The sequence below is a fragment of the Sphaerodactylus townsendi genome, linkage group LG07 (genome assembly GCF_021028975.2).
Source record: "Sphaerodactylus townsendi isolate TG3544 linkage group LG07, MPM_Stown_v2.3, whole genome shotgun sequence".
Classification (NCBI taxonomy): domain Eukaryota; kingdom Metazoa; phylum Chordata; class Lepidosauria; order Squamata; family Sphaerodactylidae; genus Sphaerodactylus; species Sphaerodactylus townsendi.
The window spans coordinates 77,145,710-77,168,915 of NC_059431.1; the positions used below are offsets into that span (position 1 = coordinate 77,145,710).

The following is a 23,206-nucleotide window of genomic DNA, read 5'->3' on the forward strand; positions in this document are numbered from 1 at the left end:
GTGACCAGTGATGGCAATCCTGACAGGAATGATTGAGATTCTTGATCTTTCTTCAAGAGATGAGGAATATTTTGTTGGCAGCAAGTGTAGAGCTTCAGGGATCCATCTGGGATGAGTTTATGCTTCTTTCTTTACAAGTACTAAGTCTGAGTAAGGCCAGAGGATAAAGCTATTTGAATCTTAAGCTGTGGCTTACAGCCTGAGACCTGCAGTAAGCCATCTCACTGGGCAAGACTAGTTCAAATTTGCTTGGATTTCTTTTGCTTAAAAGGCAAATTTGGCTTTTGATCATTTTAGGGCCCTTTAGGGAGGAAAGTGACTTAGAAATGCTCCAATACACAGGTAGTCTACACACTTGCCATTTTTCAGGATGAAAACCTAAGGTGACTTGCATACAAGCTGCAAATTTACCATGCAGTGTATAAATTATAGATGAGTCAATGCATGGCTCACATGGGCATGTATACTAAGAACACTTGGACAATGGCCTGGACGCTCACTGGAACCAGCATTTGCACCATTCAAACTGTAATTTGAATAAAACTGTCATAAATTGGGATATGTATTGCAACAGAAGACTAGCCCTTCAGAATCATAGCAGTGGTCTATCTCATTCAGCATCCAGTTTCACACAGTAGTCAACCAAATGCCTCAAAAGGTCCAGAAGCAGACATAGAGGCTCACCCCCACACAGCCACTATTGCTCCACATTTGACAACATTCAGAAGATTACTGTCTCTGAACATGGAAGTTCCATTTCATCATCATGGCTCACAGGTATTGACAAACTTCTTCATTAATTTATCTAATCCCTTTTTAAAACTAAGTTAAAGGCAATCACAGCATCCTGTGTCTGTGAATTTCTACAAGTTAATTAATTAAAGCAGTTCCTTTTCATGGAACCTGAATCTATTAGCTAATCAGACCGAGAGTCTGTGTTCCTTGCCATTTCCTCTATTAGCGTTGCACATTCTGTGTGGTACAAGAAAGTGACTGTGTTCCAAAGTGTATTTTTTCAGTCTGAAATTAGGGTTATGTTGTCATACTGTCTTATGCAACTTAGCAAATGAGCAGAAATTTTGTACCATTATTTCTGTGATGTAAGCTGTGATGTAAACAAATCCTTAAAGGGATTCAATCCATGGACCCAGTTTGTCTGCTCAATAAAGCCTTTAATAGCTTGTTAAGAAGAAAACAAAACAAAGCCCCTCCCACCAAAAGCAGAGGGGGTCAATACTAATGTCCCAATATTAATGTCCCAAACTAATGTCCCAAATTTTCATCGAAGGCTTTCACGGCTGGAATCACTGGAGTGTTGTGGGTTTTTTGGGCTGTATGGCTGTGTTCCAGTAGCATTTTCTCCTGACTTTTCACCTGCATCTGTGGCTAGCATCTTCAGAATCTGAAATGCCACTGGAAAATGCTACTGGACCACATACATACAGCCTGGAAACCCCACAATACTCCAAGTAAATTTTCATTGGTTTGTAATTTCTCATTATAGTATCGGGTCTGAAACCATAATGATAATTTCCTGAAATCAAATTCTGCTCTGCAAACCAAATATAAGGAGGCCATAATCCTGTAACACCTTTTTCTGCTCCTACCCTGACTGGCACAGCAGTTTTCACTTCATAAACATGGCTGCAGATTTCAGCTGTTGATTACTGGTATAAAGCATCCAGGATGTTGTTGCGTAACAACAGGGAAGGGCTTTGGACTCCATGCCTTATGTGTAGGCTTTGGGGGAACATCTGGTTGGCTCCTGTGGAAAACAGGATGTGTACTTGATATATATTTGGTCTAATTCTCCAGGGTTCTTATGTTATTAGATCTTAACATACATATGATTGTGTAGTTATATGGTCCATATTAATTAGGACAACCCTTTTATTATACATAGTAAGAGAGAGAGGAAAAGGAACTTTTATCATACAAAAAAAACCCCAAAATACCATTCCCTGGAACATAGTGATTACTGATTTGATTGATTGATTGATTTTGTATACCACCTTTATCCCTGAAGGAGACCCAAAGCATCTCACATCATTCTCCTCTCCTCCATTTTATCCTCACAATCATGAGACAGGTTAAGCTGAGAAAGTGTGACTGGCCCAGGGCTACCAAGTGAACTTTCATGGTACAAGTAGGGATTTGAACCCAGACGCTTGTCCAACACTCATAACCACTACACCACACTGGGAGGAATCTTAATAGGATGTTTTAAAATGTTGTGCGCCCTTGAAATGCTAAAAGGACTCTTGTGGCCTCCTGAAGACTAACAGGTTCATCTTGGCAGCAGGATAAGTTTTCCTGAAATAAAACTATAATGTTATCCTCAACTGGAAAATGTATAACATTCCATACATTTGAAGCAGACAGAGTATGTCTGTTATTCTTTAAAGTACTACAAAAGATGCTGTTTTTTTCTGCATGATACCAATGCCTCTTGATACATCTGGGATCATACTTTAGTTTTACACCACCTTGCCAGTAGATACACCTGCTCCTGCTCTGCTAAGTTTGTTGCCTTTTTAGATCTGAAGGCAGCATTCGATTCAGTTGTAAGAGGTCTTTTATGGGACAAACTGCTGTCTCTTGGAATAGACCACAGACTTCTGTTCTTAATTAAGCAACTGTACTCTAATACAACCTGTCAAGTTAGACTTTCCAGTAAAGGGATGCTTACATCTACTATACCAGTGATGGCGAACCTTTTAGAGACCGAGTGCCCAAACTGCAACCCAAAACCCACTTATTTATCGCAAAGTGCCAACACGGCAATTTAACCTGAATACTGAGGTTTTAGTTTAGAAAAAACGGTTGGCTCCGAGGTGCGCGTTACTTGGGAGAAAGCTTGGTGGTAGTCAGTGGCTTTGCTTTGAAGCAACCATGCAATGCTTCAAATGGGTGAATCATGACTCTAGGAGGGTTTACTCAGAAGCAAGCCCCATTGCCAGCAACCAAGCTTACTTCCAGGTAAAGGATCATGCTTTACTTCTTCCCATGAAATTAAGTGGGATTTAACAGTGTTTAACAGGGTTACCTACACTGCTTTCCCAAAACTAGGTCTTAGGTTTAATGTTAATAATCTCCCTGAAATAATTACACTATTATCACACTGGGGGCCTGGCGGGGGAAGGGGGAGGGGTGTGTGGAGAGAGGGAAGTAAAACTTTCGCTTTCCGAAACCCAATAAACCCCCCCACTACAAAATAGAAGTAAAAAGGCAGTCCTAAGCAAGAATGCTGTGCGTGGGGTGGGATAACTTAAGGAAAGCTAAATTGGAGGAGCAGCCATCTAATCTGCAGTTTTTCTTTCACACGTCATCACAGCACTTGATTTCTCACAAAAATGCAACAGGAACAGAAAAAATAAAAGCAGTTCTAGCAAATACCTTTTAAAAAAATCCTAAATGCATCTTGGTTCCTCCATCCTAGGCTTATTCTGCCCAGGCGATCAGCAAAAAACTGGGGTCTCAGTGTTCCCTGGTGTTTGGAAAGGCACATGTTTTGTTTGTTCAATCCCTCAAGCAGCAGCAGCCAGCCTTCTCCAATCTCCAGCAGGCAGCTGAGTCCTCCCTGCTCGCTGCAGTGCACGCACATCATGCCCAGTGGCCCAGGCCAGCCTAGATGTGTGGGGGGGAGGCGATTTTCCACCCTCCCCCACGATGAACTCTGTGCGTGCGTGCCCACAGAGAGGGCTCTGAGTGCCACCTCTGGCACCCGTGCCATAGGTTCACCACCACTGTACTATATCAACCACCAGTTAAGCAGAGTTGCATTTTGGCTCCCCTCATGTCCAACCTCGCTCCAGTTTTGTCCAAGGTAGATGAACACAGCCCTAAACTTGGTCTTGCACATGTATCAGTCCTGTTTTATGCTGATGATGCAGTGCTGTTATCTTTATCTTGTGTTGGTCTTAAGCAACGTTTACATTGCTGTGCCAAGTACTGTCAAGAAAACCGATTAGAGTTCAACTTTGAGAAATCCGAAATAGTTGTTTTTGCTAAAAAGTGGAAACCCTATCATTAGTCTATTAACAACCATAAGATTGAGCAAGTCAAGTGTTCAACTACCTTGGCATCACATTAAGTTACAATCTATCTTGGTCACACCAGAGGAAAAAAGCCCTAACTAGTACCTCTCGTAATACTGATACAATAACTTGTTTTCATTATACAACTGGCAATCAATACATCTCAGGGGCCATAAAAATATTCAGTGCCAGAATTGGCTATCAACTCCTGAATGGTGTTCCCATTCAGAACAGTCGATCAATTGATTAATTCTATCCACTGTACGTTCCTTCAGAAATCATGGGTCTGCCTAAGTGTGTCTCTTAACGCTGCCTTGTGCATCAAGACAGGGCAGAAACAATGGCCTGGTTAAGGACATTTAAATTCTGGATTCGGATCCAGTTTTTTCAATCTGCCTCTAGTCTTGTATACGTACTGCTTACGAAGTCAACATCCTCTCATTGGCATTTTATAATTGAGAACAAATTATCACGGGTTGGTTTATCTGTTGACTCGCTGAACATGTTGTCATTTTCTGAGGCTTGATATACAATTAAAAGCCATTTATTAGATGTAAATTTCCAAGACTTAGTACGGGCAGCAAATAAAATGTGCTACCCATTACCTATTGGAATCCCACCTGCCCGTGGCTGTCTGGCTAATTACCTTTGTATCTTATGGAATCCTAGACAAAGACGAGTGAATTCTTTAGCCAGGTTCAATGTAATCTCTTCCACGCTCTTAAACGGCAGATACATAAAATAGAGAAAGATAAAAGAATCAGCCCTTGTGGTATGGGCGTGGAAACTTTAGAACATATTCTCTTTCATTGCCACAGATACACATATATCAGAATGAAATTTAGTAACTCTATATTTGCTAAATGTGAGGAATTAACAGACTCCTTAAAGATCCTTTTTGCTGAATTGCAGTTATGCTGTTTGTTGTGAGACAAACTTGCTAACTTTCTTCTTGAAATTGTAGTGATTAATTTTACACTATTTGTATTTTGAGTTTATGTGTTTCATATGAGACTGCTGCTACTAATTTGTTTGTAATTGGAGCTTCTTGTCCATTTTTTGGTACCTTTAATTGCATTTGGGTCAATGGATTCCTTTTCTCTTTCTGTACTTTTTATTTTGTACGATGCCAATAGAGGCTTTTGTTTCATTTCGAGACCCATCTGAAATATCCAAAAACAAAGAACTTGTAATGACTTCTAAGGCAACTTATCGTATTAAAACACTGGATCAACACCGTTCCCTGCCTTTTTTTCTCTGCAAAAATTTCATTCTGGAAATAGAAATTTAACTTTTTGAGTGAGCAACATCAACCATGGACAACTAGATGAAATTTAACTTTTGTATTCATTGGCTAAGTATATTGACCTCAGTTGAAAAGTTTCTTAATGATAGTTTGGGGGCCCTTAGGAATAGTACAACAGTTGGTTGCTCCTGGAGAAAACTAGTGCTTTCTTACTCCATCACATTGCCCAAATCCTCTTGAAATCCTCTGATTGAACATCATATATATGTTACAATATCTCACCATTTTGGGGTTTTTTAAAAATGAAGTATATTTTCCTGCATTCCCTTGCATCTTGCCCATAGTGCTTATTTCTTTTAAAATGCATTATTGAGGCATACAGCGAACAAAACAAAAAGCTAGTAAAAATAGCTGAGTCTGAAAATAAAAACAAGAATGAGCAAGAACCTTCACCGAGTGGCAAGATTCACAGCAACCTGAATATTTTCCAGTAGTCAAGGCTAGGTTCTTTTCCACACCCAGTCCTAGCCAGCTCATTTCTGTGTTTGCTCAGAAGTATATTCCACTGAATTCAATAGATCTTATTTAGGGTTGCCAGATGCCTGCTAAGAAAGGAGGATTCACTGTCGCTACTGGTACTCAATTGAGCAATAGGGGGATAATTTGGGTATAGCACTGAAAGGAATCGATAAATAGCATCGAACAGCACTATTTCACAAGATTTGCCCTCCTCTCCCTCCAGTCTTTTGCTGATGGCCCACTAACCTTACTCCTGCATGCTAAGGCGCGTCTGAGATTGCAATGATGTATAATTTCACACCTCAAAACAGAGGTGTATTCCATAGCCTCAAGGCAAAAGATAAAATTTATTATGTATTTAGTTCATTTATACCCTGCTTTTCTCCCCAGTGGGGACCCAAAACAATTTACATCATTCTCCTCCATTTTCCTATTACAACAGCCCTGTGAAGCCGAGTGTGTGTGACTGCCCCAAGGTCACCCAGAATGTTTCCATGGTAGCGGAGGGATTCAAACCCAGGTCTCCCAGATTGTAGCCTGACATTCTAATCACTTCACTTTCCCATATTAGTTCTTTCTCCTTTTACTGATGAAGCCCCAAATAGGGCCCATCCCCAGAACTTAATAAGCAAGAAGAGTCAAGACACAATTTCACAGGGAGAGGCACTCTGATACTTGTAAAGCTCAGGCCGACAAAGAATTCTAAGGTCTATATTTTAGTACTGAATTTGGCTAAGTAACCAGTGCACTTACCACAGAACTAATTGAAAATATTACTATCGATATTTGGGAAAATGAATGTTGCAGCATTGTGTACAAGATCAAATATTCCCCTTCTCTAATCTAAATGGATTCAATTATTTGTTCATCATCAATGAACACTTTAGACTCCCACAGTAGGTTGTCCTGGTTGTTAGGCCAAACACCCTAGAACTTTACTATGTCTGCTAAATAGTGTTCAAGTAGCATCTTTATTATTTAGTAACATCAAGCAAAAAAATAACATGGCAGTCCTTCCACAATAGGTTCAGATCCAGAAGGAAGCTTGCTTCTCTATCTTTAATTTCTGTCAATACTATTTCTCCATCTCCTCTATGCCTTTTTTCCTGGCTCAACGCATACACCAGCCCTCTTCCACAATCACTCTTCTGAATGTATTTATGTTATTTACTTAATTTATTAGCCACCTAATTTATTAGCCACCTTTTAGTAATATGTGTATAATATATATTTTATATTATATATATATTTATTTATATATTTATATAATATATATATTATACACATATTACTAAAAGACATAAGGGTAATATTTTAAAAACTCCCATTAGGACTTTCTATAAATAATAGCTAAATCAGTCAAATGCAGTCCTAAATAAAACTGCCTTCAGCTGCTGTCAGAAGATTGACAGCGAGGGGGCCAGGCACAGCTTCCCAGGGGGGTTATTCCGTAATCGTGGGGCTGCCTCTGAATGCGACACTGTTGCCAGAGACTTCAGCTCAATGGTGTTTCCACACAGTTGAAAGTTTAGAAAACAAGTGCCTCACTTCAATTGAATTCATTCTGTGTATGCCACAACTTTGTTGCATTCTCTCATTGCCTGCCAGTTAGAATTACAGCGGCCCCTGGTGACCAACTTGGGTAGCTGCCGCTGAAGTATTCCTACAGGATGTAATTTGGCAAAGGATTCAGTTTCAACAGAACATCTTTCTAACAGATGAGCTCCAAAGTTGAATGAAGCACACATTGTGCTTTGCAAAGAGTCAGCATTTCATCTCCATATACAGAACATATGAACAAATACTTGAAGGTGCTGAAGTGATGAAAGCAACAATTCATATGACCCATTGTATTAACATTAACCAAAGGTCTCTCTACATTGGAACCTGACCCCCTTCGAAAGTCTACTGTTCAGTTTGCACAACTGAAATCTCTAGCTATTGTCTCAGTAAAGTCCCTCCCCCCATCTAATTACATCGGATCCATGTCCTGCATAGCATGTGCTCGCATAGGGCCCATGTTGCCCAGAGTAGCTTTTTTGATAGTCAAAGGGTGTAATCCGTCTGATAATGTCTCATGAGCCCTATGTAAACTCATGCTATGCAGGACATGATCTGAAGTGAAATGAGGTACTGGACATCATCAAATGTACAAAGCAGAAGAATCCAGCCCAATAATTTAAAAAAACTGCAGTGAGATTTTTTTTTTTTAAGTAGCTGAAATTTTGCTGCATTTATTCACATGATACCAAAAACTGGAAAAATATTTCCCCAGACAGTTAGGGGCAATAAATTGTCGCATATATTTCACTTATAGTGAAAAGTAGCACAAACCGCCTACACATCCACCACAATCAGAGATGGCCACTTCTTCGATGAATCTGAAAAACCTGCTTGCTTTGCCTCCTGCTTAAGGACTGCTGAAAGATGCCAAGACCCCTAAAGTTCTCAGTATGTTCTTTACAGAAACTCTGTACTCTTTTAGGGGAGATTCAAACATTGTGTGGGTGGGGGAAATCCCAAACTTTCCACTAGTTTTTTCCAATGCCAGTAAAACTTACAGTGTACTTTCCTGAGAGCAAAACTCATGTCTGAGAAAATCTCTTAATAAAAAATGAAACTATTCCTAATGTATGAGTTGGCATTCAAAGTATTTTCCTTACTTTTTCATCTACTGGGAAGATTCTAAACTGAGTATCTTTCCTATTCCAGCCTTACAGTTTGCAGCAGAAGTATTGAGAATAAATATCGCCCGGTGGAATGGTTTCCAATATAAATTTATTATACAAAAATTGCTATAATGTTTTGGCAAAAGGTGTATATGCACAAAAGTCATTTGGGGTAAATTTAGTAATTTCCATCACATAACAATGGTACATTTAAAAAAAATAAGCAAATACAAGGCAAACAAATTTCCTTTCTGCTATGGAGTTGTTGTTTTTTTAAAAAAAGAAAGCATATTTCTCTTTAGGGGAGTCTGAAAGAATCTCTTCCTCCAGACCACAGTTTGTTTAAGATGGAACCTTACCAGCAAGTGAAGACATCCACATTTTGTATATAGGGCCAAACATTAATTAACAGACATCATATCTTTAAACAGGATGTTTAACAAACACTTTTTGGAGTTGACAATTGTTCACAGTGACAATTGGTAAACTTCCCCATTGAACTGATTTGATGAAATCTTTACCATATTACCAGCAAATCCAACAGGTATATCAGAACATTTAGAGACATATAAAAAGCATACGAATATGTCAACACTGTGAAATACAGCAACAAGTGAACCTGCATCCTTTCCCCCATCTATTGCCAAGAGCTGGAATAAAGTTCTTCAGATCTAACCCCAAAAATATGGCACACGTTCCTTAAGAGAAAGTTATCAAAAAGTAAAAAGATTGTATATACATGTACTACAAGCACATGTAATATTGGTCTCTGAAAGAATATATATTGTAAAGAGAAGGTCCTGAAGATATCATGAACAAACTAGTGGAGGAAGACTGCATCACTCAGTTAATCATGCTGAGTTCTGACCTAAGTATTATCCAGACAGAAAAAACTTTTAAGGTCTTAGTGATTCACTGAAGAAAAGTCAAGGTTCCTTCTTTTCCTTAAGACCCTTGTATCTGAGGAGTTTATTAGAACTACCGATTCTTCTTCCAGTTCTTCTAAGTAAACTAACTTCCTGAGTTCTCCAGATTTCTTCAACTAATTTTTGTTCTGGATTCCAAAAAGCATTAAAAAGATCTCTATTGATTAGTCATGGCTGAAATCGTTGTCGTCTCCTATAGAAAGCCTTTAAATTCCATTTATATGATTCTATCATAGAAGATCCATTGTAAACCAACAATACAGTCATTTTCTCAGCATAACTGAGGTTCTGTAAGAGCTGTAAAGAGACCAAGTGAGAAATTCCTATTAAACAATAACTCTTCTACCAAGCACACAATTTTTTATTAATTTACCCTCAGCCCTTCCCACAGCCTGCTACCCAGCAGCTGTATGTCATTCCTCAGGAACATATTGCTGTTGCACCCTCTCCTTTTTGACTCACCAAGGCCAAGGAATTTTTTTCTGCCAGGTAGAATAGGCAACTCATGCAAAATAAATTATTACAGTAAGCTCTCTGTTGTTATTGTTATTTCTTTATAGCACTCTTCACCATTACTGCAATTACATGAACATCACAACATTGATGATGTCAGCAGCTACACTCCAAAAAAATCATTTGATGCCTTTAACAGGTTTGCAGGATCCATAAGAATATAGGCAAAGGCAGAAAGATTTTTAAAAATACAGGCAGAGATATGGTAAACAAAGGATCCCAAATAAATAGCACGTACTGAGAGATGTGTAGAAGATTTTAGAAAAGGAGTTGAAAGGAAAAACAGTTGTTGAGAAAGGAAAATAGTGAATGTGTAGAAGCTCTAATAAATGTAACATTCAATCTAACAATGTAGGGCTGAGGCTTGGCTGGACTCTGCGGAACAATTCCAATGGCAGATATGCTTTCTTCTAGCAGAACTTCATGCTAGAATTTACATTTTGGTGAGCAATCAAAATATGTTCAGAGATGCCTAGAATATGGGGTATGATGTGGTCAAGGTAAAGCACTCTGAAGACCTACAGACTTCAATGGGAGAGATTTCAGTATGGGCTAGCATCAAAATCCAGGAACCTTTCTTATACACTATTTCTTCAACAGGATCACACTTTGTAAGCCCCTTTCCCTAGCCTAGAGGGAGGGAGGAACACAAAAATATTTAAATAAACAAAAATAAACATCAAATGATAATAACTGTACCTTGAATTGTACTAATGTGGTAAGAGGCAGCTGATGCAATTTAAGATGACTTTTATGTCCCTAGTAGTTCACCGATTAGATCTCTATCACCGTTCTTTCAACATCCAAGTTTAAGATAAACAGAAGACCCACAGTTTTCAGCTACTCACCTTTGGTGTAATAAAGAAGTACTGAGAAGTACTCTCTTTGCAAGCAGTTTCTACCACCACATCAAAGACTCTCCTTTCATTAACTGGATCCATTCCCTTTAAAATAAATATCTGCATTACCATTTCTTCTCCCAGTACTGAACACATTTCAATTAGACACATTTCAATTAGACCCATACACACCTGATTTATTTCATCTACTACTCTGAATGGGCATCTGTTAAGTTCCTGCAATGCCATCAAATACAACATAGTTGAAACACTTCTCTCCCCTCCACTTTGGTGGTGTGGAGTTAGTTCATGAAGCTGAGTGCTACTGCGGAACTTGACTCTAATCCGAATCCCATATTTATCATATTCTTCCTGTTAAGAGCGAGAAGACAGCATTAGAGATCTGCAACTCAGCATATTGATATTAACAACAGAGAAATACATTTTCAAAAACCATCTCACCTTGCTGTTACTTGTATCAATGTGAGTCTGACCCATGTTCAGATCCTCACTCAGGTGTGACACTCACTCCCTCTCTGTCTGTTTAAACTTTCTCACAGTTGTGTCAAAAAAAAAAGGATGGCTCCATATGTATCCTCTATTAAATGGGAACCTTCTTCAAAGAAGCATTCTCTCTCCTCAGCCCATCTACACTTATGCCTGCCCTTTTCCTACCTGTGACTCTCCCATTTGGTCAACAGGTAGAGGCATGGCTCTCTCATTTGCTAGCATCTGTGATGGTCCTCACATCGTGGAGGAGTTCACAGTGGTCAAAAAAGACAACTAGCCCTCCTCACTAATGCAAAATAACACTCTGCCTTCCATGAAGGTTGTAATTCTGCACATTTCCTCTGAAATCACCGGGGCTTACACCTGAGCAGGCTGATGCTGAAAGAATTTACTTCAGAATGAGTGGCTGTGTGTGTCGGCAGATGTATATAAATTAAACTATTAATCTTATGCATTTAAGCTGAACAATTAATTGATTGTTCACAGTGTGTAACAGACTTCTCTCTGTGATGCACCTCTGAAGATGCCAGCCACAGATGCAGGCGAAACATTAGGAACAAGATCCACCGGACCATGGCCACACAGCCTGGAAAGCCCACTACAACCAATTAATTGATTGATTAAAAGTTCTTTAGCTGGATGGACCTGTTAATGCACACAGCTGAATGATGGCTTGAAAACGAAGCCAATGAGCTAACTGCTGTGTTTTATGAGCATACTTGCAAAGATGAGTTTTTGTTTACACACCAAACAATGGATATTGGGAATGGATAAGCAAAATGTTTTGCTGGTGTTTACATGAGGTTATTTTTAAACAAAACAGAGGGAACTTAATTTGATTGGTTAGAGCCCTGTGCAAAACCTATTAACACAGAATAAGGATCCTATCCCATAACAAACAGCTTGTACTCAAAGTTATGCACCATCACAGAATTTTGTAGGTATCTGACAGCTTGAGTGCAGTCACAAGGAAAGGCTGGCTGAGTATCTGTAACTGGCGTTCTTCAAATGGTTATCCATGAGCTTGCTCCTGTGCAGAGCTTTGATTCAGAAACTTCCAGTGCTAGTTTTCAGATATGAAAATCCTCCCCCATCAGAGGTATAATTGCACAGTCCTGACTAAGGGAGGAAAATCACATGTGCCTGCTCAGTTCTTCCAAAAAAAGGAAACCACAGCAAGTTTAAGAAACACTGGGGAAGGAGGGCAGGTTGTCTGAATGTTCAGATGACCATTTGACAAATACCAGTTATAGGAAAGAATCTTTCCTTTCTTCTTTATGGCCTCTAATTGACCTACCCTGGTGGAGGATACACATGCAGTTAGGAGAAAAGTGTTGAGCCCTGCCCCATCAAAGGACACATCCACTCTGGCTCTGACATATAGGGCATAGTGCCTCATGGAGGTGGACGGGTGAGCTCAAATGGCTGCTCTGAGGACTTTGGAAAAAGGGATCCCTCTGTTGAAGGCTGAAGAGGCAGTAATAGCCATCATGGAACAAACTCTGTTCCAGGAAATGGCTTATGGGACATCTCACAGCAGAGGCCTCCAAACACCGTAACATGATGGCATGATGCATTGCATCAAAGGCTGCAGATAAATCCAACAGAAGCAACAAAGAAGCATGGCCTTTGTATGAATTCAAAACAGAGGTTATCAGCTAATACCACCAGGCCTTTTCTGTCCCGTAGCCAAGACTGAAACCAGACTGAAAAGGGTCCAGAGCACCAGTTATGCAAAAAGACCTGCACCTGGTCCACTACCATTCTCTCTATCACCCAGCCCAAGAAGGGCAGATTACAGACTGGACAATAATTGGCCATATCAGTTTTCTAAAATAATGTTTCTTTTTAAGTAGTGGGTGGATAACAGCCTTTTTAAGTAGCCTGGAGAAGGTGCCATCAATTAGTGACTGATTTATGATCAACATCAAGGGCTCATTAATGTGGTTCTTAAATTATTTTAGCAGCTAGGATGTATAAGGATCCATTACACATGTACACAGGATCCTGTATCACAGTACAGGTCAAAATTGTCCAAAAGCAGACCAGACTAAGCATTCTACGTTTCTCCTGACTAATGTTTAGTAGAGAGAGACAGTGTGATGTAGTGGTTAAGAGTGGACAATTCTAACCTGGAGAACCAGGTTTAATTCATCATTCCTCCACATGAAGTTCTGTTGGGTGATCTTGGGCCAATCACAGTTCTCTCAGAACTCTCTCAGCCCATGTGGAGGCAGACAATGGTAAACCACCTCCAAACATCTCTTGCCTTGAAAACCCTATAGGGTCACTGTTAGTCCGATGGGACTTGACAGCACTTTGCACCACCAATCCACATTATAGCTGGAATCCAGATCAGAATGTATTTGTTATTTTTTCAGCAAAAAAAAAAATCAAAGCTAATCATTTGTTCTTTAGACAGATGTCAAGATACCTTAATCACATGGGATGATTGTGAACTAGCTAATACAAAAGCAGCACAGAAATAACACTTCTTTGCCACTATCACTATGACTTCAGAGATCTTCCAGTGGGCTTCAAGGAATGTGCCTTGGTTTAAATAGCTTCTCATGGATTGGGTTGGAACTGGAGAGCAGATATTTGCATCCTGGGAACTGTTGTGTGGGGATGTGTCATCCCATGTGTTATTTAACCTGTGTGTAAAGCCTGTAAAGAGAAATAATTTGCAGGTCTGGAACTGGATGTCCCCAATATGGTGATGACACCCAGCTCTATATCTTTTTATCCAAATCCTCTGGCGATGAGGTAATGGTCTTGAGCCACTGCCTGACTGCTGTGGTTAAATACAGAAAAAGAACTGAAATTAAAGCCAGACAAGATGAAAGTAATGATGGTTGGGAAGCCTGAGGTCTTCAACAATATCTTGCTTCTTTCTCTTGATAATGTTCAGCTGACTCTTGTGGACTCACATTAGAGCCCATGGCTTATGCTGGACCCAGCATTACTGTTGGTCAAACATGTTAGGACAGGCACCAAAAATTGCTTTTTTCCAGCTTAGTCTAGCCCAGAAGATACCACACTATTGTTACTTGGCTGATCTGGTCACCTGGACCCATGCTACAGTAATATCAAGGCTAGACTACTGTAATGCGCTCTACAAAATCAACTCAGGCCCCTTCCACACATGCAGAATAATGAACTTTCAATCCACTTTCACAATTGTTGGCAAGGGGATTTTGCTATTCCACATAGTGAAATCCAGCTGCAAAGTGTACTGAAAGTGGATTGAAAGTGCATTATTCTGCATGTGTGGAAGGAGCCTCAGAGACTCCAGTTGGTGTAGAATACTGCAGTTATAATAACACAAGGAGCTAGGTAACACAAACATATTACACCCATGCTGCTGTAATTCCATTGGCTGCTCATCAATGACTGAATTCAAGTCAAGATAGTAGAATTACATACAAAGCACTGCACAACCTTGGACTCTCATACCTGACAGGCTTTCCATCTAGATCCCATCATGACAACTTTGTCCATCTGAGTTGCTCAGATGGAATTGCTCAGAAGGATATTTTTTTGTAAAGGAAATAGGACTACAGCATAACAGAACAGCCTTGGGAAATGCACCTTGTTTCTACTGACGCAACAAATGCTCTGCATTATTTCCAATGCCATCTTTACTACTTCTGTTTTGTTCAGACAACCGATCCATTTCAAATTTCTGCAGTTCCTAGTCCTGTTACATTGCTTATTGGATATGGCCAATTGGCCATGCTGGCAAGGGCTGATGGGAATTGTAGTCCATAACATCTGGAGTGCCAAAGGTTCACCACCACGGGCTTATACCATCATGGAACTCACAGATGGTCCTCGCTTCTAGTTCCCTGTGACTTAAGTGTATTCAGTCTTGGACTCTCATATATTGATTTACATTGCATAATCCACCTCAAGTGTCAGTTACAAAGGTGGACTATAAAATAATGCAATTAAAAGTAAATCAATAAAATAAAATATATTTATGATGACTGAATCACTGGAAAGAAACTTCATCTCTTGGGGGGGGGGGGGGAGAAAAGTAACAAAGGAAAAAGCACAGCTGTTTCCCAATGGACAGGTCTGTCCAGGTAGAAGGACATCAGATGTTGGATTTAGAAAATAGCTGGAACCCAGAGATAATCTTTGGAAGGAAGGAGACAACTGGGTGCAGGGCTGCATAGTCTCTCTGAAGCTGCAATTAAACAGGGTCAGAATGTAGAGTTCACTGAACCTCCTTGCTAAGTACACTTAAATCACAGGGAGCCAGAAGCGAGGACTATCTGTAAGTTCCATGATGGTATAAGGTGAAGTCCAGCAAGTTCATTGAAGAACTGCTGTACTGGGAGTCAGATAGACATCAATAACACTGTACCAACAGGCATAATGCAGAGATGGCAACTAAACAGACCTTGAGAGTTGAATGTCCTAAACCTAGAAAGATGGGGAAGGTACTTTAGGAGAAATGTCATAGGACAATCCATGGATCCCTACTCTGCACTAAAGTGAAGATATGGAATTGCTTCCACTTCACTCATAGGACTTTCTGGTAAATGGTTGCCTAGCATTCAAGAGTATCTCTCTCAGGCAATACCACAGCTCACCAGGTTCAGCGTGTCTATGCCTGAATGTAGAATTAGACCATGGTTGTGTGGCAGGAGGTCTGGGTTCTTGGGGAGATGGAGAAGTTAGCATTTCCAGAGCTGAAGTACCCTGATGAACTGGTGGATGTCAGCTGTCAACGCACAGGAATCCAGTTGTGGCCAGTCTAAAAAAACTTTTTTAAAGGATCTTCCTCAGACCATAGGTGCATGGACACCACAGAGGACAAAACTAAGAGAATAAAAAGACTGAAAAAATGAAAAAGAGAAAGAGAGGAGGAAAGGAGTCTCCAAAGAGATTAGTCTCAAATGCTGCTAAGGCAAGCAAGAAAAAGAGGAGACAGTGACACAGTGCAATTCTTGCCCTGTAGACACGTACAGACAAGACCGTGACTATGTGGGGAGAGGGTTTTCATATTTAAAGCTAGCTCCAGAAGTTTCCAAATTGAATCTCTGCACAGGCACAAGAAGAACAGAGGTGCCCTTGCATTAGGACTAAAATCCTGGTGCAGTATAGAAGCCACCTTGGGTACTACTGTGCACAGCACTGCTGTTACATGCAGCTGGAACTACACATTCAGGAAAAAGGACTATACACAGTATTTTCTAGATCATTTCAGAGCACAAAGGCTTTGATCAGCAACACAAGCCAGTGGGCAATCCTAAGGCAGATCGACTCAGACTTGTTAGTCAATGTTACTCCCAGGGAACTATGCTTAGGATCACAGTTTTAATCCCACTGTGTGTATCCCAAAATGTTAGGATTCCTTTTTTGGATACACTCGCACACATGCACACACAATAAAAGACTATCCTGTCAATGGAAACCAAGCCATACAGCATCTTGGATAGAGAATAGCTTAGTCTCGCTAGAAGAGTGTCACCAAATTCAGTTTCCGCACAGGAGTGAATGGCGATATTCCTGAATTGGAGAGGACTGCATTCAAAGTGTCTGAATAGATGCGCAGGTTATGCCTCCTCGCAGCTGGGTCTTAGACTACACCCTGTTTACTGGGTAGGCAACTTACTGGGAGCTACTAAGTAAAGACCCAGGTCCTAATTGCAAGGAACTAACCTTTCCATGTGCCTTTTCTAGTTTCTGCATGCTTAATGTAATTCAAAAGTGCAACAGAGCCCTGAGAACTTGTTAGTATTCCAATTATTTAGCTGATACAATACAAACCATTTTTAAGCCACAGTGAATAAAAACAGACTTACAGGTTGCCAGAATTCAATTTGGAACACTATTATTAATTCCATTCTCGTAGGAGTGCTACTTCCTTCCAGGAGTGCTACTTCCTTCTCCAATGACAGCATTAAACAGTACATAACCCCTCATTCCTTCATTCAGGTCTTCAGATTCATACTTCACAGGGAAAAAATTCCTTGCCAAGTGTTAAACATTGCAGAAACACATAATACCTTATTCTCTGTGTGAAGATCCACATCTCCGGCACACTGCATGGAACTAAAAAAGCTACTGAACTTGTCGTTGATTTGGTCAACCAGCTGTTTTAGTGGATTTAGCCACTTTTCCTTAACCTAATAATGAAGAGACTGGTGTTAACAGGAGTGATCTGGCAGAAAAGACAGTTCATGCACGGCAGTGAATGCCAACTTTGGCAATGTAGTAATTATTTTATTAATGCATTAATGCATTTTATGTCAACAACAACCACCACCCTGCATTCTGGCACACGGGCAGGGAATTGAGGGTGCCTTTTGCCAGGTACCAATTGTGACCTGGGGAAGAGAGGTAGAAGAGGACACACCACCACTGAACCTCTAGAACAGGGGTAGGGAACCTGCGGCTCTCCAGATGTTCAGGAACTGCAATTCCCATCAGCCTCTGTCAGCATGGCCAATTGGCCATGCTGACAGAGGCTGATGAGAATTGCAGTTCCTGAACATCTGGAGAGCCGCAGGTTCCCTACCCCTGCTCTAGAATATGCAGTGGAGAGAAAGATACAGCCTCCAGTTGCCCTTCCCCTACATATGGATCACTCTTGACAGCTGTCCTGCCAATGGCTGCACGTTCCTGGGTCCTGGTATTTCTGTACACACCCTGTGCTCACAGGTATTGGTCTGTGGGCTATATTTTTATTATAAACATCCATTTACACTTTTTCCTGTACTGCCCTGTGTGGTTACTTATTTCAAAGTAGAAGCAACAGTGAAAATAGCAGCAACCACAACAATTTACACAATACCTGTGAAATGCTTTGCCTAAAGTCATCCAACTCCTCCTTCTTTTCCTGTAACTCCAGAGTCATCTGTTGTATTTCTTCTGCCCTTTTGTTATATTCTTCAACAACCTGGCAGGAAAGTCTCTCATAAAAGGCAGAATCTTGCAGATGTACACAATTTAAATACAAACACCACACTACATATCACCAGTTCACTTGCAAAAATGAGACAGCCAATATTATGGGCTCACAACGCAAAATGTTTCTCCAAGCTCAAGTAAAAAGGACTCGGTATGCCACTGAACTTTATGCTGTGCATGATGGTTACAGATTCCTTGTTTAATTCTTAGAGCTGTTTTAATCCCATAGAGCTGTTTTAATCCTGAGCTGGGAAGGAAAGTTCCATTTGAAGTACAAAAGCTGAACTCAACCCTCCATGGCTAACTTCTCTTGAGTCCCTCAGAAGAATTTTTTGTCCCCCTCAGCTGGTTCAGCAGCTTGGACTGATCCCAACAGGAAGAGCCATGGGAGAGGCAACCCATTTGGTCCACTGACCAGGCCTCATGTTAAAAGGAATGAACCTGCTGCTGTCCTATGTAGTTTGAGCCAGAGCTAATCCTTTTTCCATTTCTTTAAAACACAAGAAGCATAGAACACGTTGGTCTTTGGGAAAAACCTATTTAAAATTCTAATATATTCAGTCTCTGGCATTCACAACACATTGTTCCTGCTGCTTAGCTTATTATTATTATTATTACTAAGCAACCCAGTTACAGTGTGGGAGTCAAATACAGGGGATACATACTGAAGCACTGAGGCCTGTGAAGCAAGAAGCTCTTGATTTCTCCTCATTCAGTAAAGCGTCAATTTCATCCAGGGTGCTTGGAAGAGCCAGGAATGCCTTTAAAAACACACACACACACACACACATCACCTTTTTATTGAATTCGCGTGTGAAATGGGAGTCAGTTAAAATTCAACTACCTGCAACCAGAGATCAAGACAGACTGTGATGTAAACTCCTGATCTGTGATTTGTGAATTACTCCAGATCCATGGCAACTTTCTAGCCAATTGGATACCAGGCATCTGCTGCGCAACAAGGGCAAGTGTCTGTTGAAGCGAGATTTCTTGCGCAGATATATTTCCTCAAGTCCCACTTTCACTTTCTAGTCTCCCTGCCACAAGCGAAACCACTTGTAGCACAAATTTAATTATGCTTTGCCACCAGAGCCGGGAGATTTTCCGGTAAGCAGCTTTGCCCCAGACCTCTTCCCTTCACCCACAGCCAGCCTGCCTAGCTCCACCCTTCTCACTCTTAGAACTGTCATCCATGCCTTCCCCCTTGTCCCATTGTTGCTGGCTCCTTCCTGCTTCTCTAATGTTCATTTCGATATATCAATGTATCGATATAACAGCATTGGCTCTTGCAAGGAACAGCACAAGCAGGGTCTGTTTCGGGCTCCAGCCCACCTCCCAAACTCTGCTTCTACCCTCCTTGATGATCAGAAGGGCTTTTGAAAACTTTTTTTCCCAGACAAGCCTCTTTTAAAACAAGTCTATCTCCCACAGCAGCAACAAGAGAGAGAGGGAGAGACAGAGAGGAAGGGACGGGGAAAATCAGCTCTAAAGTATTGGGACTGTTATGAGATCTGTGCCTTTAAGAGGGGTGGAGTTAAGAGACCAGGAAACAGAGGCCTGTTGAGAGTAGCTGCAGGAGAGGACTGGCCTGCCTCCTTGCATGTAAACAGAGAAACGCAAGGTGACCACACTTCAGCCCCACCACGCAGCTTAAAGGCCCAAGGTAAGTGTTCCATGAGTAATGGGCCTCTACTGGTTCCCCTAGTGACCTGACTGTTCTCTTAAGACATAGAAAATTAATGGTAGCTGCCCTGTGTCAGAATCTCCAGTGCTTCACAAATGTGCACTTCTGTTTGCCACTGGTGATCACATTTTGATTCTGGTGAAAGCTCGTGCCCTACAAATGTCTCTCTGGTCCGGCACCAAACCTTGCAAAATCTCAATGCTACTGGAGTGAACTCCTATCCTGCCTGGTCTTTGTGTACTTTGAATGTATCTTAAGATCAGTCCAACATCACAGTCAAACCAAATATCTCTCCCTTCTTGGGGAACGGGTAGGGTTGATACTGAACATATATTTTATGAGCTAGCAAGAACTGCCAAAACTTATAGTCATTATTATTATTATTATTATTATTATTATTATTATTATTATTATTATTATTATTATTATTTATTTGACTTGATATACCGCCCAATCCCCGAAGGGCTCTGTAAAATTAACTATCTCTCCCTACTTTCATTAGGTTCTACAAATATCTTAACGAAGTTACACATATTATGAAGTCAATTCCACACAGAAATGAAGAATCAGTCATCTTGCTGTCATATCCAAATTTGTCTAAATGAGAAAGGTCCCTCATGAGCTCTCCATTTCCATTCACTGAGGCAAAGCCTCGGGTTGAGGGCGAGCAAAGGGACCATGCCTCTTTATCTGTGTATAGATTGCTCATTGCATGCCATCCTAACAGACGGGACAATACTAAACTCCAGCACTTGTAGAGCAGACCACCAAGCAGGGACTGTGACAGAGTTTAGCTCCATCATCTTGCTACTACATTCTCTGTGAATGCAAACAGCCAAGATCCACCAAAATCTTTGGCTTGCTGGGAGAAAGATGGGCTGGCATATTCAGGGAAAACATTTAAAGGTTCTAGCAGTGTGACTCAGCAGTTTTTCTCCTACATGATGAGCCCAACATTCACTCGCTTCCCTATTACAAAAACTCATTTGCTGATGAATCACACGCTGATTTAATCTTCCATTTTGGCCCCCAAGCTTCAGGTAAGCTGTCTGCTTTTTTACAGTTTCAAATACTGCTTCTACATTTATGCATTTAAGAGTTCTTTTTCCCCCCCTGAAACCCAGTATTTTTTTTAAAGTCAAAACTCTTCTGAGTAAACGAAGGAGTTGAGTTGGGGATATCAGCACTGTGAACAGCTTATAGCTAGCTTTTACTGGCAGACTAGCAGAACCACTTTCCCCTGAGCGTAATCCTGAAGAGAACATTGTATGTCTGAACAAAACACCATGAGTGAACTTTACAAATTACATACATCTGTGCACACCCCAAGAAGCTGCAGTGAAAGCTGTGACAAGTTAAATAAACTATCGAGTCACCCATCTACTTGTTGGTACAATGTACAGCAGCTGGGATTACATAGGTCTTGAACCAGTAAAGTAACAAAAGAAACAGAGCTGCCACTTTTCTTCGCTCTCTCATTTGTGGGGGTAGGGCCCTTTCCCACTCTGCAAGTGGAATGGCTGAGGGCAACTTGTTTGAGAATCTGTAGAATTTGAATTCTTGGTTCAATTTGATTGAAACTTAAGTGATGTTGAGGGAACAGGAAGCCCTCACCTCCTTGCAATTTTGGTGCCACTTAGTTGGAAAACAATCACAAGTACATACGGTATTCACATTTTTGTGCAAAAACTATACTGCCTGTTAACAGATCTTATACTACTGGCAATATACAAATAATAAGAAACCTTTAAAAAGTATTCTAGATGATCACAACTAATAGAAAAATAAGCCAGTTTCTTTTTATAAAGTGCAGGGGAAAACTGTTTTACAGAGTACATAACATATTGTATGCCTACAATTTTTCAGTGGTATTTTTGAACAGTGGAAAATGAATGGAATGCAGTACATTCAAATGGAGCCTTGTCCAAGACCCATAGAGAACAAAGAAGAGAAAGAGAGAATTCCTTAATCCAACAGATGTTCTGATAGCAACCAAGTCAATGGTCAAGTGCAGTTCTAAAAAACTGTAACTGAGCAGGGCTTTAATAATCCATTATTTGCCACAGTGATACTTACATTCCTATGGTACTCAGAGATTTTTTCATTTGGGGCCATGTCGCAAGCCTGCTCAGCTTTCCGCATTAAACCCTTACAGTTCTTAGAGAGAACGCGTCTCCTTTCTTCCAGTTCTGTAAACTGTTGCTGTAACCGAGGAAATAAGATAAAAGGTAGTATTATTGTAATGAAATCCCAGTGATTTCGAACATAATACATTGAAAGTCAGTCTATCTCCCCTAAAGTATGACCTACCAGGCCAAACAGCCACCTGCCACATTTGATGGCCCTCTGAGGACTCAGAAAACCTTCTGGTTTTGTTAAAGGAACAGTAAAGGTTTTATCACGGACCACAACACAGGGGCCGTGGTTTACATTTCGCATAGTGAGTCACAAAGTTGAGTAGCATAACCTAGGCAGGTATTAAAGGACAACTACTTTTTTATAAGTACAGTAGCAGTCTGTTACACAACTCTCCAGATTAGCATTTTGTTCCATCAGAACTGATGGTACACCGAAGTTAAGGTCTAATGAACGTTAATCCAGGAGTTATCTGGGGCAAATCTTACCACTGCCACAAACTCATTAAATAGCCTTAGGCAAACTACTCATTCAAATTACATGGGTAATAATACTGAAAGTGTTAATATGTGTTTGATATAGTATGACCAATCATAAACAAAATTTGCGGAACCACAGAATGGTAGGCCAAAGTAATCTCTGCAAGGAACTCACACACCCCCACCCCCACCCCAAGAAAAGATACCCTGTCACACTCCTTTTTTCACATCCATAAAATAAACTTTAGCTCAGGATAGCTTGTTAATTTCATAGAGGAACCAAGGTTACCAATTCCTCAGTTATCTATTGCTTTGGATGTGGGCATATTTTGAATTATTTATTTGATACACTTTTATCCAACTCATCCTCCAGTGAGCTTGGGAGGTGGACATAGGTCTTGCCTGCTGAATTTCATCCTCACAACCAGTGGGCTAGGTTCGGTTGTGGTTAAATGACTAGCCTATGGTTTTCCAATAAATTTCAAGGCTAGAGGCGATTTTAAGTCATGGTCCTAGTCAGGCACTCTAACCAGTACAACAAAGCAAGACACTGTTTTTTAATCCTCAATGATAAATATTCTTCTAAGTGAGGAATCCACCCTCAAAAGGATCAGAATTCTTGTCACACTTGGACCTCTGATTGGTCCAAGATGTAACTATTATATTGAAACCAGGAATTAAGGCATACAGTGTGATTCCTATTACCAACAAAATGCACTTCCTG

The 23,206-nt window shown here is 40.5% G+C and overlaps 1 protein-coding gene across 6 annotated transcripts in view; it reads right to left on the reverse strand.

Annotated features, from left to right (window-relative positions):
- SMC5 (structural maintenance of chromosomes 5) overlaps positions 1 to 23,206 on the reverse strand; it is a 100,412-nt gene that overhangs the window by 36,483 nt on the left and 40,723 nt on the right. For 4 of the 6 annotated variants that reach the window (XR_007245100.1, XM_048503837.1, XM_048503840.1 and 1 more), the window contains exons 18-23: positions 21,944 to 22,069; positions 18,849 to 18,944; positions 18,068 to 18,172; positions 17,280 to 17,399; positions 10,942 to 11,121; positions 10,759 to 10,854 (exon numbers count right to left, since the gene is read on the reverse strand). Coding sequence is in view for 5 of the 6 variants with exons in the window: in XM_048503837.1 (XP_048359794.1) it covers positions 10,759 to 10,854; positions 10,942 to 11,121; positions 17,280 to 17,399; positions 18,068 to 18,172; positions 18,849 to 18,944; positions 21,944 to 22,069 (723 nt within the window). In the remaining variant the exon portion in view is untranslated. Of the gene's footprint in view, positions 1 to 8,563; positions 9,695 to 10,758; positions 10,855 to 10,941; positions 11,122 to 17,279; positions 17,400 to 18,067; positions 18,173 to 18,848; positions 18,945 to 21,943; positions 22,070 to 23,206 lie in introns of those variants that run through there. The other 2 variants (XM_048503836.1, XM_048503841.1) reach the window with 1 other exon arrangement.